An 18,938-nucleotide genomic window follows, 5' to 3' on the forward strand; every position below is an offset into this window, starting at 1 on the left:
TCCGGGTCTGGCTCTGGGGACCCTCGGGTCTCTCCAGGGACTCAGTCTCCGGCTCCCTGCGGCTGTCGCTACCCGGGTGCCCCCCGCCCGGCGCGCCCTTCTTTGGCACGGTCGCCGGGCCAGAGAATCGCCCAATAAGCGCGCTGGACTCGAGTCTGACAGCTCAGGAAGCGGCCAATCGAGCCCGGCCAGAGAAGGGGGGCGCAGCGCCGGGGCTGAAGTTGGGTTGAATGGGGGGAGGGGGAATAAAGGGGGATACAAAAGAGGGGAGCTAGGACTGGGGGCGCAGGAACCCAAGCTCGGGGCGGGGGACGACCGAAGTCACCCAGGTCCGGCGAAAGGATCGCGGGCTGGACCCGGCTCCAGGCGCCAGAGAGGGAGGGGCACAGCGAGAATTTTAGGTGAGGAAGGGGAGCTGGGGTCCCCCGCGGCCCCCGAGCCCGGCCTGAGGATGCCCACGGGCCACCGAGGCTGGGGCCGTGGCCCGGCCGAGGGCGGAGGCGGCCGCGCGCCGTTGTGAGCCGAGGCCCGAGCGGCGCGGGGGGCGGGGAAGCGGCGGGAGGAGGGGATGCGGAGGGCGCTCCGGCGGCGGCGGCGAGCGGGCAAGAAGGGAGGAGCGGCGCGAGCGGCCGGAGCGGCGCAGGGCCCGAGGCGTGCATGGCGCGCCCGGAGCCGAGATCCCGCGGGTCCCCCCGGAGAGCCCCCGGGGAGCCGCGGCTCTTCGGCGGGTCTCCCTCGGCCGGCTGCTTCTGAGCCCCGGCCCTCCATCTCTGGATGCTGTGCTCCGGGAGAGAAGCCCGCCTGCGTTGGGGCAGTACGGCGGTGGCGCTGCGCCGGATTCCGCCCTCCGCTTAGCCGTTCTGCGCCCGGCCGCGGTGGGCCCGCAGCCGGCGGCAAGAAGCTTGAGGCTAGCGGAGCCAGCGCGACAGCTCTCGGGACCGGCGGGTGCGGGCCAGCCACGCTTGGTTTGGGGGAAAGGGAGAGGCGAGAGGGGAAGGGCCGCACCTCAGGAGCCGGTCCTCGCCCCCGCCCCCTGCGCGGACGCGCGGAAGGCTCGGCTCGTCTTTCGCGGGGGCCACGCTCCCACTCTCGCCACGGGAGGTGGGGGATGCGGGCGACAGCTCCCCCGGGATCCAGGACCCTCCCCCCCAGGGCTCCGGAGCTGTTGCTCCGCCCGCCGCCCCCTCCCCCGTGCTCTCCACCCCCCATCCCACCTCCCCACCCCTCGTAAGAAAATAATGCTGGCTGGCGCCCGCACCTCCCAGTCGCTCCCAGTCCGCTGTGAGGAAAGGGCACCCGCTGCGTCTCCGTGCCGGGACCCCCGCAGAGCCGCCCTCGCCGCCACCTCGCTCCGAAAGCTGCTGGGCTTTGCTTAGGCATTATCTGCAAGCGCCGCGCCCGGGCATTGCCAGCTCCGGGGAGGCGCCGCCCGCAAGGACACCTCTCCGTCCCGCCTCGTCCGCAACTCCGGCCCTCGTCGACTCGACGCGAGCCAGGGGTCTGGACGTCCCTCTGCGCGCGGCGCAGTAGCTGGAGCAGTCCCTGCTGCCCCAGCTCAGAGCCAACTCCACCTCGGACCTGGGACTCTTGAAGCGGATTCTCAGCTACTTCTCACCTCGGGGCTACGCCTGTCTCTCCGCTCACCCTCCGTTGCCCTCCTCCACCGCTCAGGACGGGGGTGCCAAGATGCCCCGCTTCTGCGCAGGGCCCCGGGCCGCCCCCGACGTGTGACCCCAGCCTGGTCCCCCTGCTCGGCCGTCCGCCCTCCCCTTGGAGACCCCCGGCCCGGTCCCCGGGGGAGGAGGAAGACGACGAGGCCGAGGGGGGGATGTCCGGCTCCAAAAGCGTGAGCCCTCCGGGCTACGCGGCGCAGACAGCTGCGGCGCCGGCACCCCGGGGAGGCCCAGAGCACCGCTCGGCATGGGGGGAGGCCGATTCCCGCGCCAATGGTTACCCCCATGCCCCTGGGGGTTCCACCCGCAGCTCCACCAAGAAACCCGGTGGGTCGGTGACCCCGCAGCAGCAGCGCCTGGCCGGCCGCTGGCGCAGCGACGACGACGACGATCCTCCGCTGAGTGGTGACGACCCCCTGGCCGGGGGCTTCGGCTTCAGCTTCCGTTCCAAGTCCGCCTGGCAGGAGCGCGGCGGCGACGACTGCGGTCGCGGCAGCCGGCGGCAGCGGCGGGGCGCGGCCGGCGGGGGCAGCACCCGGGCGCCCCCTGCGGGCGGCGGCGGCGGTTCGGCGGCAGCGGCAGCTGCGGCGGGCGGGACGGAGGTGCGCCCCCGTTCGGTGGAGCTGGGCCTGGAGGAGCGACGGGGCAAGGGTCGCGCGGCCGACGAAGTAGAGGCTGGCGCCGTCGAGGGCGGCGAAGGGTCTGGGGATGGCTGCAGCTCAGAGGACTCAGGCTCAGGGCCCGGCGCGGTGCTGTCGCTGGGCGCCTGCTGCCTGGCATTGCTGCAGATATTCCGCTCTAAGAAGTTCCCGTCGGACAAGCTGGAGCGGCTGTACCAGCGCTACTTCTTCCGCCTGAACCAGAGCAGTCTCACCATGCTCATGGCGGTGCTGGTGCTCGTGTGTCTTGTCATGCTGGCCTTCCACGCGGCGCGGCCCCCGCTCCAGCTGCCCTACCTGGCCGTGCTGGCGGCCGCTGTGGGAGTGATCCTCATTATGGCTGTGCTTTGCAACCGCGCAGCCTTCCACCAGGACCACATGGGCCTGGCCTGCTACGCGCTCATCGCGGTGGTGCTGGCCGTCCAAGTGGTGGGCCTTCTGCTGCCGCAGCCGCGCAGCGCCTCCGAGGGCATCTGGTGGACGGTGTTCTTCATCTACACCATCTACACCCTGCTGCCCGTGCGCATGCGGGCTGCAGTGCTCAGCGGGGTGCTCCTGTCTGCTCTCCACCTGGCCATCGCCCTGCGAACCAACGCCCAGGACCAGTTCCTGCTCAAACAGGTAGGAGCCCACCCCGCCAAAGGGACTGGACTGTGGGGCTTGGCAGGCCTGGGCTTGATTCCAGAGAAAGTGATCCCACCCTCACCCTTGAAAGTGGTGAAAAGAGCCAGAGATGTGGCTTCTTGGTCCCCCTTGCACCCCAGTGTCTTTGTTTACAAAAGAGTGCTCTTTTATTACTTATAAAGTTCCTGGCCTGGTAGGTGACGCTCCAAACTGTATCCATCAGTGCTGGGATTTGAGTAAGGAAGAAGACTTGGAGAAAATGGAGAAGTCCCCATCTCTCCCTGAGCTTCAGTCCCTGTATATACAAGAGACACTACCTAAAGTGGCGGGACCCTCTAGCAGCCACCCATCCAGAGCACCACTGCTGACTTGTTAACCCAGACCTAGATAGAACATTGGGGAGGAGGGATCTGGCTACCCCTTGTCCTGTCCTAGGAAGGAGATAGGATAGCCCTCCCAGTGTCTGAGGCTAGAGGTTTGGGAGCTAGAGATATCACTGAACTTGAAGGAGGACTGACAAGTTTGTTTCCTTTACCGAAGTGCAAGGCAAGAAGGCGAAAACTTGCAGTTGGCAAAAGTGGGAGGGAGCATCTGAGATGTGTGTGGCCACAGTCCCCCTTCTGGCCTGAGCAGAAAGCTGGTGTTGAACACCATGACCTTTCCAAAGGGTGCTCCTGATCATTGCTTTTTTTTTTTTTAAAGCCCTGCTGGCACTTATTGGGCAAATCTAGAACTGTGGGCTAATGAGTAAATAAAACTTCTGTGGCTTCAAACTTCTTGAAGAGGGACATGCTTGCCACCCAGGCCTTAGGGTAAGGCGGCCTCTAAGACATCTGTGCTTTCTCCTTTTAGCATCCTAGTATCTATCCCAATCCATGGCCTCTACTGAACCTGCTCGATTGTATGCTGTTCCATTGGACAGAGTTAAGGGGGGCTTGCTGTAGGTCAGTGTCTTGGACCTTGACCCCACGTCACTCCTTCCATCTCTTGGTATCTGCCTCCTCTCACAGAGCCTCCCCCACCCCCTGCTGGGGATTGAACTCAGGGCCTTCTATATGCTAGGCAAGTGCTCTACCACTGAGCTACATTCCCAGCCCTCATAGAGCCTCTCCTTCTCCCTACTTTTACTACCTTCCCCAGACTTTGATCCTGTTGCGTGTTTCAACTTTCTTGGGATGCTCCCTTGTATCCCAACTTCCTGGACATGCTGAACCTGCAAGATGCTCTGCAATAGGGAGGGAGGGAACATGCGATCTCTCTGGTCCTAGGTTCCCTTTCTAGAGAATGAGAGGGTTGACTATGTCCTTTAGACTCCCAACAGCCTCTTCACCAACTGTGGGCTAAGGAGTAAATAAAACTTCACCTCCTGTAAGGAGTCTTCTCTTTCTGTTTCAGCCACATGGTGCTCTCCCTGTTCTGCATGGTTAATAGGAGAGTCAGCCATAGACAGGAGCCCTCTCCAGTGTCCATTGGTTTGCTGCCCATCCAGTGTAACCTCCTTGGATGCAAGGATCCTGAAGTATATGTTTTCCTTCCTCCACTTTCTCCCTTGCCTAGCCCAATGCAGAATATTTAGTAACAATTTAATAGCCACTGGCCAATTTGGTTGGGGTCCAGTGAGTGGAGTAGGTGGAGTTGTTGATGTTAAGTTAAAGTTTTTCTGATCTAGGATCAGAAGGAAAAAAACCCTTTAGAGATTGGCTTTGAACTTGAGAGGGAAATCTTTTGAGAGGTGGTAGTTTGAAAATATTTTCTACTATTGTTAGTGCTTATAAAGGCTCCAACTCTTTTGGCCCGAGGACCCATGCTCTCAGATAAGTGTTGTATCTCTGTTCTTGCCTTTGGTAGGTGTAGTTTTTTTGAAGAGGGAAGGGTATGTCATCTATATGGCACAGTGGCGATTTCCAGGAAAGCTGTGGGTATTTCTGAACCTGTCTTGGAATACAGGGCCTGATTACAGCAATAGGCAGTCCTGGACATAGGATTTCAGGAGACTGGAATCAGATCCCAAATGACAAGCTGAACCTAAGCACTGCAACTCCGTCTTGGCATGAAATGCCATTGCCACAGGGTCTGACTTGCCTTCTGGTTCCTCAGGCAATATTCTCCTTTCTATTCCCGCCCCCACCAGTTCCCACTCCATGCTTCTCTACCCATTTCTTTTCGACCCAAGACTTTTCCTTGGCTGAAGGATTTTGGATGGATTTACACTTAACTTTTGATGATCTGCTCTGAGTACAGCAGAGTTTGTTTGAAATGGTCCAAGACAAGGGAATGTAAACATTGTTTCTATTTGGCTTCAGAGAAAACTGTATCTTTTTTTGTTTGTACTTGATCTACCTTTCTGATTATGCCTTTATAAAATTCCTCTTTCTTCAGCAAAGTGTGCTGGGTGGTGGGGAACTATTAGTGGGAGTATTAGTATCCCAGAGTGTATTTTTGAGGTGGCTTGGTTAGTTGGTTAGATACCTTTTTTTTTTTTTTTTTTTTTAAATGAAGACACTTTTCCAGAGAGAAGGGTAACAGTGAATGGGTTCTAGGTTTGGGGCTTTAGGAATTTCTCTCCATGATGCCTTAGACACACAGTAGGTCCTCATTAAACTGTTTGGGCATTTCTTACCTTCTCTTGCAAGGCTGGCCCCCTCCCTCCCCATGTCCAGGTTCTCAGCCTCATTATCTGACCCGTGCATGTTGTTATTCTTCCCCAGCCCCTCTTACATTTGGGCTCTACGTCTTGGCTCCAGTTAGAAGATGCATTTGTTTTCTTAACCAGTCGGTTTTTATTCAAGAGACAAACAAGAGGCAAGGTGGGGCAGCCCCTGTGTGGGATGGTGTTCCTTCCTTCCCCTTCCCTGTATCTCTGGCTCTTGCCTTCCCCTGGGATCTGCCACCCTCCTCCTCTGCCCTTTCCCTCTTCCTGCCTATGCCTTGCCTCCTTCCTTTCTCTGCTCTCCCGGTGCGGCCCCCTGTTGCTCTCAGCCCACTTCTTCTTTCCTCACCCTTCCTGCTTGCTCTGCTGCCCTCTTTCTTAGTCCCGTTGGTTCTGGTTCGTTTGTGGCCTTGGCCTCTCCTGTGCTCTTGTCTTGCTGTCGTCTCCTCATCGCCTCACGGGGGTACAGTAGGAGCGTCATGGGGTTGTTTTTCTTCCTCTTTTGCCTGTTAGAAGTCCCTCTGCTACACCCATACCATAAATAACACTCGAGCATCTGCCAAACACATTCCTCACTTGTGTTAATAGGCTGCAATGATGCTGGAGCCTGTTGCCATGGCAACCTCATTTTTGTTTGACTGTATCCCACTCTGCTACATAAAACCTCTGTGCTCACTCACACACAAACAAGCACACTCCACAACTATGATCCATGCTTGGATGTCAAAGATTATTTTGGAGATAGCATCTTTGGGCCCTGTGGAGGCAGGGTGGTCATTTGAACCCAAGGAGATGGTCACCTCCTCCAAGTATTACCCTAGTAGGTCATAATGAATGGAGAGACCTGCTCAAATGTTTGGTATTATCATTTCACAGCCACCTTGAACCTGTTTGATGTGATTTCCGAGAAGATTCTGACCCCGAATGGGTAGCCGGGAGAGTAGAGTGCAGGGTCCTATCCCCTCCCAACCCTGTATTACTTTTGCTCCTTACTCCCTGCCTCCTGCCCTTTAGGAGAAACAGTGATTTCCTGCATTTCTTCCTTTATGCCTGTTTGAACTCACAACTGTCACCAGTTGTTCCAGCGACCAGAATGGCACAGGCACTGTGTGGGTGATGTTCTGTGACTGAACACGTGTGAGTGTCTGTTGTGCGGAGGCAAGGGATGGGTGGGGGTAGGGACATGGGCCAGGAATCCACCGCTGTGGCTGCCCCAGGGCATGTGCACGTGTGAGCCAGCACATGTGCCTGCCCATGTCTGTCTTTCTGGCAGGCATGCTGGCCCGGGTGATGGGGGTGGCCTGAGAAGCTTTTGTGTTCACTTTGAGAGGAGATCCTCCCAGCTCTGTCCTGTTTGTTCTTGGCTGGTAGCTGGCTTCTCATGGCTGGCCATTAGCCTTTCTGATTCTGGGCCTTTCTCATTCTTCTGACCTTGACCTATGACTCCTCAGGGACTGTATACACTCCCTCCCATTTCCATAGTGCGTTTGGGGGCTGGATTTGAGCGGGCAAACCCCTTCACCCCAAGGAATACATCCTTCCCTTTTTCCTGCTGTGCAGTGGCTCAGCAGCATGATAAATGCTATTGGAGTGCCATCTCCTTGATCTGGAACTTGGCCCAGTGGCCAGTCTGGAGGATCACTGTGGCTGCCCTATGTGCACTGCTGGGTGGTGTGGAGGAGACTTCTGCCACAAAGACCAGGTCATTGTCTGCCACCAGTGACTTCCCCTGTCACCTGTGTTTCTGTGCAGGAGAAATCTGGCCACAAGTGAATTCCAAATAGCACCAGCAGGCTGGGGGTGGGGCTTGACTTTGAATTTGGAGTGGAGAGGGGTCTGCTTGTCTTGATAATTGCATTTAGCAGTTATATTTGCTAATTGTCTTTGATTGTGTTGCCTACTTCTCCAGGCAGCCAGGAGGGAATGTGTGAAGAGGAACAGAAGCGGCTCCTGGCAAGAGCTAGAGCAGGTTTCTGGGTAGGGGATGTTCTGCTAGACTTCGAGGGTACCTTGATCACTGTGGGGAGGACTTCAGGAATGGTGGAGACTCAGCCAAGGAGCAGAATGCCTGGCTGCTGTATCTGCAGGAAAGTTCACTGTTAATAATTCAATTTAAGTTGTGATTTGCAAGCAAGAGCATGAAGTCTCTGTGCTGTGGGACACAGAACAGAGTGCTCCCATTTGTCTGTGAAGAGGGCACAGGCAGTTATTAAGCTCAATCATGGAAACCTATTTGACCTTGCAGGAGAGTTTTAAAAATCAGTGTAAAAGCCTTGGACAAAAGCTCTCTTCTAGAGACAGACAGTCCTTGGACATGAGTCCCTGTGTCAGAGAGTGTAGCTGGCAGCAGAACAGGGCTGTAGCATCTCCTCTCCTGGGAGGTGTGAATGGAACTACCACTTTGGTCCCAGGCACAGGTGTAGTGGGGAAGGGGCAGGGTGTCCAGAGGAGGGGACCTCCTGGGTTGTGCCAGTCTCTAGTTGGGTAACATCTGGTCCATGACTGTCTGCTCTTTATTTCAGCTAACTTTATTCATCTGTGGCAGGTCCAGCTTGTGGTCATTTCTTCCCAGGAGTGCTCCCTGGCCTGGGAGTGGAAAGTTGCTCTGAGGGCTCCAACATGCCTGTTCCCATAAGCCCTTTTTGGGTGGCAATTATATAAGTGACGTTTGAGCACATTCTTTTCTCACCCATGCTTACCAGATGGGGGTAGCTGGCTGGTGGAGGGCAGGATCAACATTGATTTTCTCTCCTGAACACAAAACTTAGTGGAGATCATTGAAAAGTCCCAATTTCTTCCTTCCTTCCTTCCTTCCTTCCTTCCTTCCTTCCTTCCTTCCTTCCGGCAATGTCCAAATATAGGATGGGAAAGATCTCTAAGGCATTGTGAAAAAATCTAGGGGTTTCTAGTTAACAGACAGTGCTCATACGGTGAGAATGTGTTTTTGAGATGGCTGATAGGATCTTGGTTGAGTTTATATGCATATCTAATTCACAGGAAATTGAGTTTTCCTAGTCTGAAATATGGTATTTGATTCTAGAATTCAGAGGAAGAGGACCAGTTTGGTAAGAGGACTGGAAACTTTGACTTCTGAGATAATATTTGAGGGATAGGGGTATTTGGCTGGGAAAAGAGGAGACCATAGCAGGTAAGAAACCCTAATGTGATGGACAAGGTGTTATTGCTAGGGCCTCTGTTGTGAAATATTAGAGAAGGGAGTAAATTATTTTTGGTTGCTCCCAAGAACAGGTTTAGGGCAAAGAAGTGAAAATAGTAGAAAAATTTCAATTCTAGGTAGGATATACCTTTCCAGCCATTCCTGTAGCACCCAAACTGAATGTCTCTTGGGGTGTTTAGCTCTCAATGGAGATACTCAAGTGGAGACCGGATGGCTATCTGCCAAGCTTATTATTGAGGAAATTGCCTGCTTGGTGGAAAGAAGTTTGCATGGGTCACTGTATTACTGATTCCCAACCTTGGCTCATTGTAATTTTCTTGGAAATTACAGACTACCAGGCCTTACTAGGAAAGTGCAGCTTTAGGCTGGTGTGGTCCCAGAATTAGATTCTTTCTTCTTCTCTGTCCTTTTCTTCCCTCCCTTCCTTCACTTCTTTCTTTCTGATGCTGGGGCTTGAACATAGGGCCTTGAGCTTGCTAGGCACTAGCTAAAACATTGAGCTACACTCCATCCAGCATGGATCTATTTTCTAAACAGCTTGGATCTAGTTTTCAAAGCTTCTTAGATGATCTTTTTTTATCATCATCGTCATCAGCACTGGAAATTGAACCTAGGGACTCTCTATCACTGAGCTACATCCCAGTCATTTTTATTTATTTTTATTTTGAGACAGGGTCTTGCTTAGTTGCTGAGGCTGGCTTTGAACTTGGGATCCTCCTGCCTCAACCTTGGAGTAGCTGGGATTACCAGTGTGTGCCACCATACCAGGCTCCCTAGGTGGTCTTGATGACCAACTCTTACAATTTGGAGTCATCGGCCAAGATGACCACTCAAGTTATATCCAACCCTAGGATTCAGTGGTTTGGTGTCTGACAGCAGAATTGCTACTTCTAGTCCTCTGTGATGTCCTCTCGTCATGCCCTTCTAGGTGTACCAGTCAGCTTTTCGTCACTACAAAAAACCCCCAAGGCAGCTAACTTTATAAGGAAAAAAGACTTACTTATACTTAGTTCATGGTTCTAGAGGTTCAAAAGCATGACACCTACTTTGACTCAGTTCTTGGGAGCATTAGGTCACATCATGGTGGATAGCAAAGACAGGAGCCTATGTGGGAGTAAGTGGTCCCATCTTGAACCAGGAGCAGAGAGAGCTGAGTGGAGCCAAATGCTGGCTCTTATAGTAACCCTCTTGCAAAAACTATCGGGGAGTCACATGAGAACTAGCAAGATGCTGTGTGCCCACCTGTAATCCCAGTGGCTTGGAAGGCTGAGCAGGAAGGAAGAGAGCAAGTTCAAACCAGCTTCAGCTACTCAGCAAGACCCTACCTCAAAATAAAAAGTAGAAAATATGGGCTGGAGAAAGGGCTAGTGGTAAAGTACACCTGGGTTTAACCCTGGTACCCCTCCCCGCAAAGAAACAGAGAGAGGGAGAGAGAGAGAGAGGGAACTAGCAAGAGTTCATAAGAAATACCTCACACCCCCAGTGACCTCAGGACCTCCTACTAGGCTTCACTTCCAAAGGTTCCATTACCTCCTACCAGTGCAGCCTGGGGACCAAGCCTTGAATCACAGTGGACCCTTAGAAAACATAAATCATATTCAAACCATAGCCCTTAGCCTCTGTTTAGAGAAGCAAACTGCTGCATCTGTTCAGAGCCACTGGGTGCCATCTAGGTGGGGCCAGTGTGTACTGATGCAAGGATGTAGATCTGGAAGGTGGTCCGGCGATCGTGATGAAACCAAATGGGACTCATGTTCTCGCATCCCTCCCCATCATCCCAGAACCCTGCTTCCTGTTGGAGGCGAAGCAATCTGTGGCTCACCATGATGGGGTGGTGAGCAGTGGACCTAGATTTTGACTCCTGGTTTACTCATTCATTTGTGTCTGGTAACTGGATATGAAAACCACTGAGGAAATGCCAGGAATGGATGGTCTAGAATGAGGAGAATAAGGAGGTTGGGAGTGGAAAAGCAAGGCAGGAGAAAAGGAACAATTAGGGAATTGGGAGGCGTTTGAAGAAGGAGAAGGAGGACTTAAGGAAAGGGAGAGGATATTGGAGATGTATGAGGCGGCCAAGGACTTGTAAGTGGGGGCAGGGATGCCACTGGGAACAATGGGATATAGTCACAAGAAGGAGAGTAGACAAACAAAACACAAGGAGACAGTGGAAGCTTTATTCTTTAGGCCAGCCTCATGTGTCAGCGTGAAATTGTGTTGCACCCCCCCTACTATCTCTTGCTCTGGGTTTGAGGCCTCCTGACCTCACACTTTCAGGGTCCCCCTCCCTCCCCTTAGAGGTTCCCTGGGCTTTATCACAAGCTTACTGCGGTCCTACCTGCTTTTGGAAGGGCTCCAGTGTCTCATGTTCATCAGTGCCCAGCACATAGTAGGTGCTCAGTAAGGGTTGAATGAACGAACAAGTGAATGAATGAGTGGAGGGGTGGGCAGACGCCTGCACACAGACTCTGGGCTGTGCTGAAGTGCTAGACCAACACCTCCACAGAAGGAAGCGACGCAGCTCGGCTTGGAAGCCTATTTTGGTGGATTGTAATCCTAAACTCTGAGCAGGGCTTCCAGAATCCCTCCCGCTGCAATTTAAAATGTGTGCTTTAGAAACAGAGCTGTTGCCTGGCACTGCCGATACTATGTCACTTCGCAGATTTAAAAACCATCATTAAGTCATTCTTGCAGCTTTCTCTCCATTCATTTAGATAACAATGGATCATGTTGGTGCCCACTGTGGCCAGGCATTGTGCTAGGACAGGGGGCTGCAAAGATGGTTCCAACTGGGTCCCAGCTTTCCCAGGACTGCCTTAGGGCCACAGTCTCCCACTAAGTGTGTCCCTGGGAAGGGTGTTAATTGATGTTTCACATACATACATATGTTCTGTGTCAAATAAATTTAGGGAATAGAGTCAGCCTTCTGTATCTGCAGGTCTGCATCTCTGGATTCAACTTTCTGCAGATTGAAATTTTTTTTTTTTTTTAAACCATGACATCTGTACTGAACACATACAGACTTATTTTTCTTGTCACTATTCCCTATCAGTTATACAATAATAAAGGAACTATTTACATAGCATTACATTGTACCAGGTATTGTAAGTAATCTAGAGATGATTTAATACACAGGAAGATGTGTTTAGGTTGTAGGCAAATATTGCACTATTTTATATAAGGGATTTGAAACCTGCAGATTTTGGTATCAGAAGGGGTTCCCAGAACCAGTCCCTCAGAATACTAAGAGATAGCTGTGCTGGGTTCACCAGAAGTCTTAGATGTTAAAGCTTTTAACACGTTAATGTGCACAAAATTGTCAAGAGAGGGATATTGCATGAAGCCCTCATAAAATATATTTGAACATAGACCAGTTTTTCAAGGACCATACTTGGAGTCATTAGCATCTGTTAGAACCTGCTGGGATAGAGGCCCCCGCCTTTGGGGTGGACCTACAGAGGCACCTAGAGGAGGCTGTTTGTTTGACAGCCTTCCTCCCTCAGGAGGGAGGCTGGCCAGGCTGCACTGGCTGGCTGCCTGTTTGCAAGTCTCATTCTCCATCTGGGTCAGCAGTTCTTTACAAAATTAAATGATGGGGCTGGAAGGGACCGGGAGATGCCTCTTTTATCCAGCTTCAGTTTCTTTTAGGGGTTTTCTGCTGGTAGTAGACAGTGGAGCAGGTTGGTCTTCTGCATCATGAACATGCCTGGGTCTGGGCTCCACTGAATATCTTTCTAGAACTTTTGCTTCAGGAGTTGAATGTGTTATTGCCCATAGAGAAGTAATGATGGGCCATTCCAGATCATCCTTTTCCCCAAATGTTTCTTTCCCATCTCTACTCTCCAAAAGGAAGAAACTCATAAAGAATATTGATGATAAACAATGAGCATGCGTTGAGTCTTCACTATGTACCCTGCATGGGGCTAATCCCTTACATGCAAGACCTTTACTTAACCTTACTATCAACAGTGAAGAAGATGTTTATCCACTTTATGCTGCTGCAGAAACCAGGATAGGAGAAGGTAAGTAACTCCCCACAGTCACACAGCAAGCCATGTAAGAGATGGGTCAGTGCCCCATCTGCATCCCCTGGGCATTTGGCTCCTGCCTGGTAGACTTCCAGCCCTTAGTGCCTGAGGGATTTCCCTGGCTTCAGCCCTTGGGGCCTGCTGGTGGGGCAGATCAGAAGGGGGTGCTGGTGGATGAGTACCCCAGCTCCCTTGTCGTTGGAGGTGGGAGGAGTCTAATTCCTGGCCTTGTGTTCTACACTGTCTTTGTAAGGATTAAGCTCTGGTTGCTCACAGTGGTCACAGTCTTGATGACACATACTTTCTCCTGCTCTTCTTTCTCTTCCTTCAGGTTTTCTTCCCTTCTAGTACTTCCTGGGTCACCTCCTAGAAAAACCTTTTCTTTCTTTTCTTATTTTATTTTATTTTTTTTGGTTCTGGGAATTGAACCCAGGGGTGCTTTACCACTGAGCTACTTTCCTAGCCATTTTTATATTTTGATACAGGGTCTCAATAAGTTGCTTAGGACCTCCATAAGTTGCTGAGACTGGCTTTGAACTTTTGATCCTCCTTCCTCCTTCCTCAGCCTCCTGAGCTGCTGGGATTACAGATGTGCACCACAGAATCCAGCCTGAAAAATCATTTCTTCAGTCCTTATCTCTAGGTCCCTTTTCAGCGAAATCCAGAGAGTGAAGAAGCCAGATCCTGGTGCAGGTTGGATTTGACTGCGAGGGAGGAGAAGGCCCTTTGCTGGGGACACAAAAGTATCAGATGGAGAACTTGGTTGATATAGAAGCCTGAGCTTCTCTCTTATTTGATAATATGTTGTCACTAGTATATTGGTTTCTGGATTAGAAGGATGATGTGAAAAAATGTGAAGCATATTTTTAAGAAAAATGTGTGTTATTTTTTTGAATTGTTAATTTTTTAAAAATTATGTGGCTTTCTCTGCCCTTTTTTGTTAGCATTTTGATCTCTTCAGATTTCTAAGCAGTTGTTACAGGAGGCAATAGACCTTGTGATAAAAAAAAAAAAAAAGGTTTTCTTAAAATGAGAAAAGAAGACCCTTGATTTGTGGCATTTTTGCAGGCCTGAAAGAAATTACATGCTGACTTAAGGGTCTGCCAGCTTCTTGGCCAGGCTGTGACATGGCTCAGTCAGTGGAGGACTCAGTAATTAGGAGTCTTCTCCTGGAGTCTGCAGGGAACTTGTCTGCTATGGCAGTGCTCTTCCTTGGGATTTCTGTAGTTTGACACTCAGGCGACTTAACTCTGATGGAACTTGCCCAGACCACCACGCACAGACATCTAAACTCGTCATCTCAGTACTCCATTATTAAGCACCATGTATGTGCTATATGGCTAAAGTCATATAATCACAGGAGTGAGACAGGGTCCTTGTGGGGATGGGAGGGGGATTTGCCCCATGCTAATAGACCTAGGCCAGGGTCCTTTTGAGGGTCCCTGTGTCATTACGCATAATTTGTTACCTGTGTGTGGTCATGTGGGCGGTGGGGGGGCTAGGGAGGGGGAAGGCTAAGATAGGCATTTTTCTATCCCAGGGTCACCCTTGAATCCCATGGGGATCTTTGAAAAAAAATACCTCTGCCAAGGCCAACCCTAGACCACTGGTATTAAACTCTGTAGGGATGAGGCTGGGGTGACCCTAGGGTTGAGACCTGGGCTTAGCTAGAGGCTGGAATCCTAGACCAATGACTCTGATACCTCTTATTTAGCATTTTATGGTGACAGAGGACTTTTTGGTATGTATGATGTTGCTTACATCTTGTGACAGCTCTGAGCAGGTGATGGGTTCAGATGGGACAAACCTAGAGACCCAGGACACAACCCTGGTGGTGTAGGCTCCTGGTTGAGTTGCCTCAACCTCTCTTCAGTCAGTTTTCTCTCTGTACATGGTGACACTAGCTTACTGTGTGGCAGGACCTGTGTCACTTTGCAGCAGCCCAAGTTAGTGCCCATGAGGACCTTCTGTGGGTGGGAGGCGAGCTACAGCCTTGTGTGACTGAGGATGCTTTGGAAATAGAGGCTCAGAGAGGTTAGGTGACCTCATTCAGGCTACACTGTTACCTGGCTTAAGAGCTGCTGTGCACATCGAGATCTCTGACCCCAAACCAAGTGCTCCTTTTGTAGACAGGCCCAGCACTGGGCTGGTCTGGGGTGCCTTCCATGCTGTGGGTGGTACACCTGCTCCTGGGCAGTTGTCCCAGCATGGTTTTGGAATGCCTGGCTTGTGTTTGTAACTCCCTTCCTTCCCCGACGGAGTCTGGCACAGATGGGCCCAAGCCTGTGGCGAAGCATTCAGGGCCACCTGGGACCAGCTGTTCACCTGTGAAGAGCTCCTGAGAGGTTTTATAGATGACGAGTATGAACTGAGACTCAGAAGAGGGCTCAGAAGTGACTCCAGGGTAGCTCAGCTCTGGGCTGAGCTTGCCTCATAGCTCATCTTCTGGTGGCAGAAGTGGGACAAGGGAGGGAGAGGAGGAGGCTGGCGGGATGCACATCAGGACTGCCTGGCGATGTCTGAAGAGCGGCAGGCATGTGGTTTAGTGCTTCCTAGAGTGTTTCTAGGATTTCTTTAAAGCCCAGCTCCCCAGAACCATCAACACCCTAGAAATACCCCCACATCTTTAGCTCAACCCACTCTGCCCTGTTGGTCTTTTCAAGGAAACTGGAGGAAAAATGAAACTCGGTTGCCAAGTGGATTTTTGAGATGTTATTTTTCTTCTTTTGGGGCTGGGAAGCCTGTTCATTCAACATGCCCTGCTCCCCACTCTGACTTTGGCCAAGTCCCTTTTCTGGTAAGCATTTCACCATGCTGCGTGGACAGGATCCATCATGCCATCTGGGAAGTGTCTTGGCTCTGACATCTCTGCCAGGAAGCTGCAGAGGCAGAGGGGCCAGAGTGAACCCCAAGCCCCAGGGGAGCCATAGGCCTGCCTTTGCAGCATCTGACCTGTAGAACTAAATTAGCAACGTCCCCTTCTTTGGCTGTGTAGCACTTGGGTTGGTTTGTCATTTGCTTTGTTTTGAGGATGAAGCTCAGGGCCTCCAGCATGCTGAGCACATGCTTAACTACTGAGCTATACCCCCAGGCCTGGTTGTCACTTTATCTGTCCCTTCCACTTGACTGTTGGCTCTCTGCAGGCAAGGACCTTATCTGTTTAATACCCAAATGTTTTCTGAATGTCCTTGACTTTCAAACCCCTTGTTGCCCAACACTGAGGAGACAAAAGCAGAAGATTTTCATTCTCAGGTTCCACAAGAAGTTCTGACTTTGGTAGACAGCGTTCCCTCATGGACTGGCATATCCCTACCAAAGCACCACCTCCCAATCCTGGTCTTAGAGAACGCTGATTTTCATTAGTACCCTGTCCCCCTGGGGTACCCTCATGTCCCATCTGGTGCTTTCAGAAAGGGCCGTATTGGCCTCTCTTTCCCATCTTTCTTCTGGTTTCTTTTCCCATCCTATGCCTCATCCTCACTTCCCTCTTTGCAGCAAGAAGCTGGGGGAGGACCTTGAAGACTGGCCAGGGGGCAAGTTCCTAGACACTGTCAGGACCACCAGTATGGGCAAGGATTGCTACACAGATTCGAAACAGGCATCACTCCCTTTAAAGCATTTCTGTGAACAGCGCAGTTCCCCAGTGTGTTACAAACTCCTGGTATTTATTGCCATGTGTTACAACACTCCCCTGTTTTCCACCTCCAGGAGCCCACTGGAGCTTAAGTGCTGGAGAGGTCATGGCCTCTAGGAGTTTCCACCTGATCCCACTGTCCAGGCTCAGCTGAGGCAGCCTGGGTATTGGTGTTTGTTTTTTCTTTAAATTTTTTTTTTTTTTTCTTATGCTGGAGTTGAATGGTGGGCCTCACATGGGCTGAGCTTCCGCTCCACCCTTGAGCCACACCCCCAGCCCAGCATCAGCAATTTGCAATGCTCCCGGGGATTCTAACATGCACCAAGATTGAGGACTTGCGCCCTGAGCCTCCCCTCATCAGCAGAGGGGTCATGTGGGTGACACTGAGTCTGATTTATGATTCTATTGAAAGGCAAGTTGTTTATATCTAAAGGGTTTATTGTGGTGATTCAGTAAAGAGTGATGGCCACTAAAAATGATTGCAGGCGTGTAATTCAGGAAGGAGACTTGCTTGGTGGTTGGTGTATAAAATCTTGTCAGGCGAAGCTGTGGTTTGGTATATTTATGTTGCTCTTATCAGCAGCAATTAACCCCAAACGTGGCTCGATAAATGGCTTTAATGCAGTGCCGTAATAATTGCGAGAATATTTCAGAAAATGACTGCTGCCTGGGAATGCGAGACAGCCCTCAGCAGAGCGGCACACCTCAGCCGGCATTCCTGGAGGCCCAAAGCTACGCGCAAACACCTGTTGGTGGGTATGAGCTCTTTCCTCCTCTCTTTTGTGTATGACATTTCACTTTTGAGTAGGGAGAAGTCACACAGACACCTGAGGCCTCTCCGCCCTTGGCTATGTTCATTTGATTTCGTAGAGTCTCTGGAGTGTGACCCAGAAGTGTCTGTAGTAGATACTCATTAAATATCTGGTTGATGCTTGAATGAATTTGCTTAGGCTTACATAGAGGTAGGTAGTGATATTAGTCCAACATTTTTTCTTCATGCTGTAGCTCTGTGAGAAACAAGGAATGACATAGTTGGTGCCTCCTGGTATGCATTTGTTACCAGCACTGAGCCAAAAAGACTAAGAAAGTACAGGAAGGTGATGTGCAGGGTGATAAAGAGATGGGCGTGCATCTGAGGTTAGTGCTTTTCTGGCACCTTTGGATCAGGACAGGAAGGAGAGGGACCCTCTGTTGCAGCCACTGTGTTCTGGGAGGACAGAGAAGTGGGTAAAATTGCCTGTCTGAGAACATTGGAAAGCTCCTGCCACGTGGGCAGGGGCCTGGGAAGCACCCTGTCCAGGACAGAGAGGTGTCCTCAGGGTCAGTCCTCCAGGAGGGACCACAGGTAGACTGTGATGTGGACTTTTCTTTGGAAAAGGGTTATTTGGGGAGAGTTAATTTTGGAATTCACTTTACATTTATTTTTGAAGTGGAATATTTCTCCAGCATTGGTGACAATGCCCTAGAAAAGCCAATTAGTCACCCTCTGACATCTCCCTGAGTGGGGTGTTGCTGCCTGCTCCTTCCCCACCTGCCCTTGGTGACTTCCTTCTCTTCCCTGCAGGTCTCTGGGTGATTTTACTACAGGCAGGTCCACTGGGACTTCAGCTGCTCTGAGGTGGTGTCATTTCTGCTTCTATCTGGGGGTGTCTGAGGAGCTACATGAGCTTGTGGGGTGGTGGTGGAGCACCCCATCAGAGGATGCGATAGCCTGTCCCTTCCAGGGCCAGGTCTGTGAGCTTGGTTCCAGCCCGTGTTCCCACATTCTGTTTGTTTTTTGAGGTGGGATCTTTCGATGTTGCCCAGGCTGGCCTTGAACTCTTGGCCTCTGTGTTTATGTGTATGTGCCTCAGCTTCCTGAGTAGCTGAGACTGTAGGCATGTGCCACCAGGCATATGGCTCCCTTGGTCTTCTGCTCTTTGCTTCCCCCCAACCTTTGGTACTGGGGATTGAACCCAGGGGCAAGAGCACAGTGTTGGGCACTTAGGAGCCTATTTGACCCTCATGATCTCCAGTGGTACCATTTGAACGTGTTCCCAAAATGCACACCTGGGTTGGAGACAGGCCTCCCACGGCAGCGAGAGGTGGTTGGGAGGCCATGAGGCCATGAAACTCTGTATTCTTGCTGCTCTTGCAGAGTGAGTTCTGGATAAAAGGATGAGTCCTGCCCCTTCTGCTTCTAGCCTCCAGAACCACGATTCAAAGCCATTTCTGTTCATCACAGGCCCGAGGTGCCTTGTTATATAGCAGCACAAAACAAACCAGACAGTAGGTGTTGCTTTTTTTTTTTTTTCCTTCTTCAGATTAAGAACATTTTCTAGATAAGGGAATCAAGGCCCAGAGAAGCTAAGTGATTTGCTTCAGGAGGCACAGTTAGAAATTGATACACTGGTCTCTAATGCTCACCTTCTAGTGCCCCAGTAGTAGCTCCCAGACTCCAGTGTGTTCAAGAATTCCCCAGGAAGGTCTATTTAAAAATTTGATCCCTGGATTTT

The 18,938-nt window shown here is 51.5% G+C and overlaps 1 protein-coding gene across 2 annotated transcripts in view; it reads left to right on the forward strand.

Moving 5' to 3' along the window:
• The first annotated feature begins 1,131 nt into the window (after positions 1–1,131).
• The window catches only part of Adcy5 (adenylate cyclase 5), a 143,648-nt gene continuing 125,841 nt past the window's right edge, over positions 1,132–18,938 (forward strand). Inside the window, exon 1 of one of the 2 annotated variants that reach the window (XM_027936175.2) lies at positions 1,132–2,953. In XM_027936175.2, coding sequence (XP_027791976.1) covers positions 1,829–2,953 — 1,125 coding nt within the window. In that variant the 5' untranslated portion in view covers positions 1,132–1,828. The remainder of the gene's footprint in view (positions 2,954–18,938) is intronic. The other variant, XM_071615276.1, reaches the window with a different exon arrangement.

The sequence above is a fragment of the Marmota flaviventris genome, chromosome 8 (genome assembly GCF_047511675.1).
Source record: "Marmota flaviventris isolate mMarFla1 chromosome 8, mMarFla1.hap1, whole genome shotgun sequence".
Taxonomy (NCBI): Eukaryota; Metazoa; Chordata; class Mammalia; order Rodentia; family Sciuridae; genus Marmota; species Marmota flaviventris.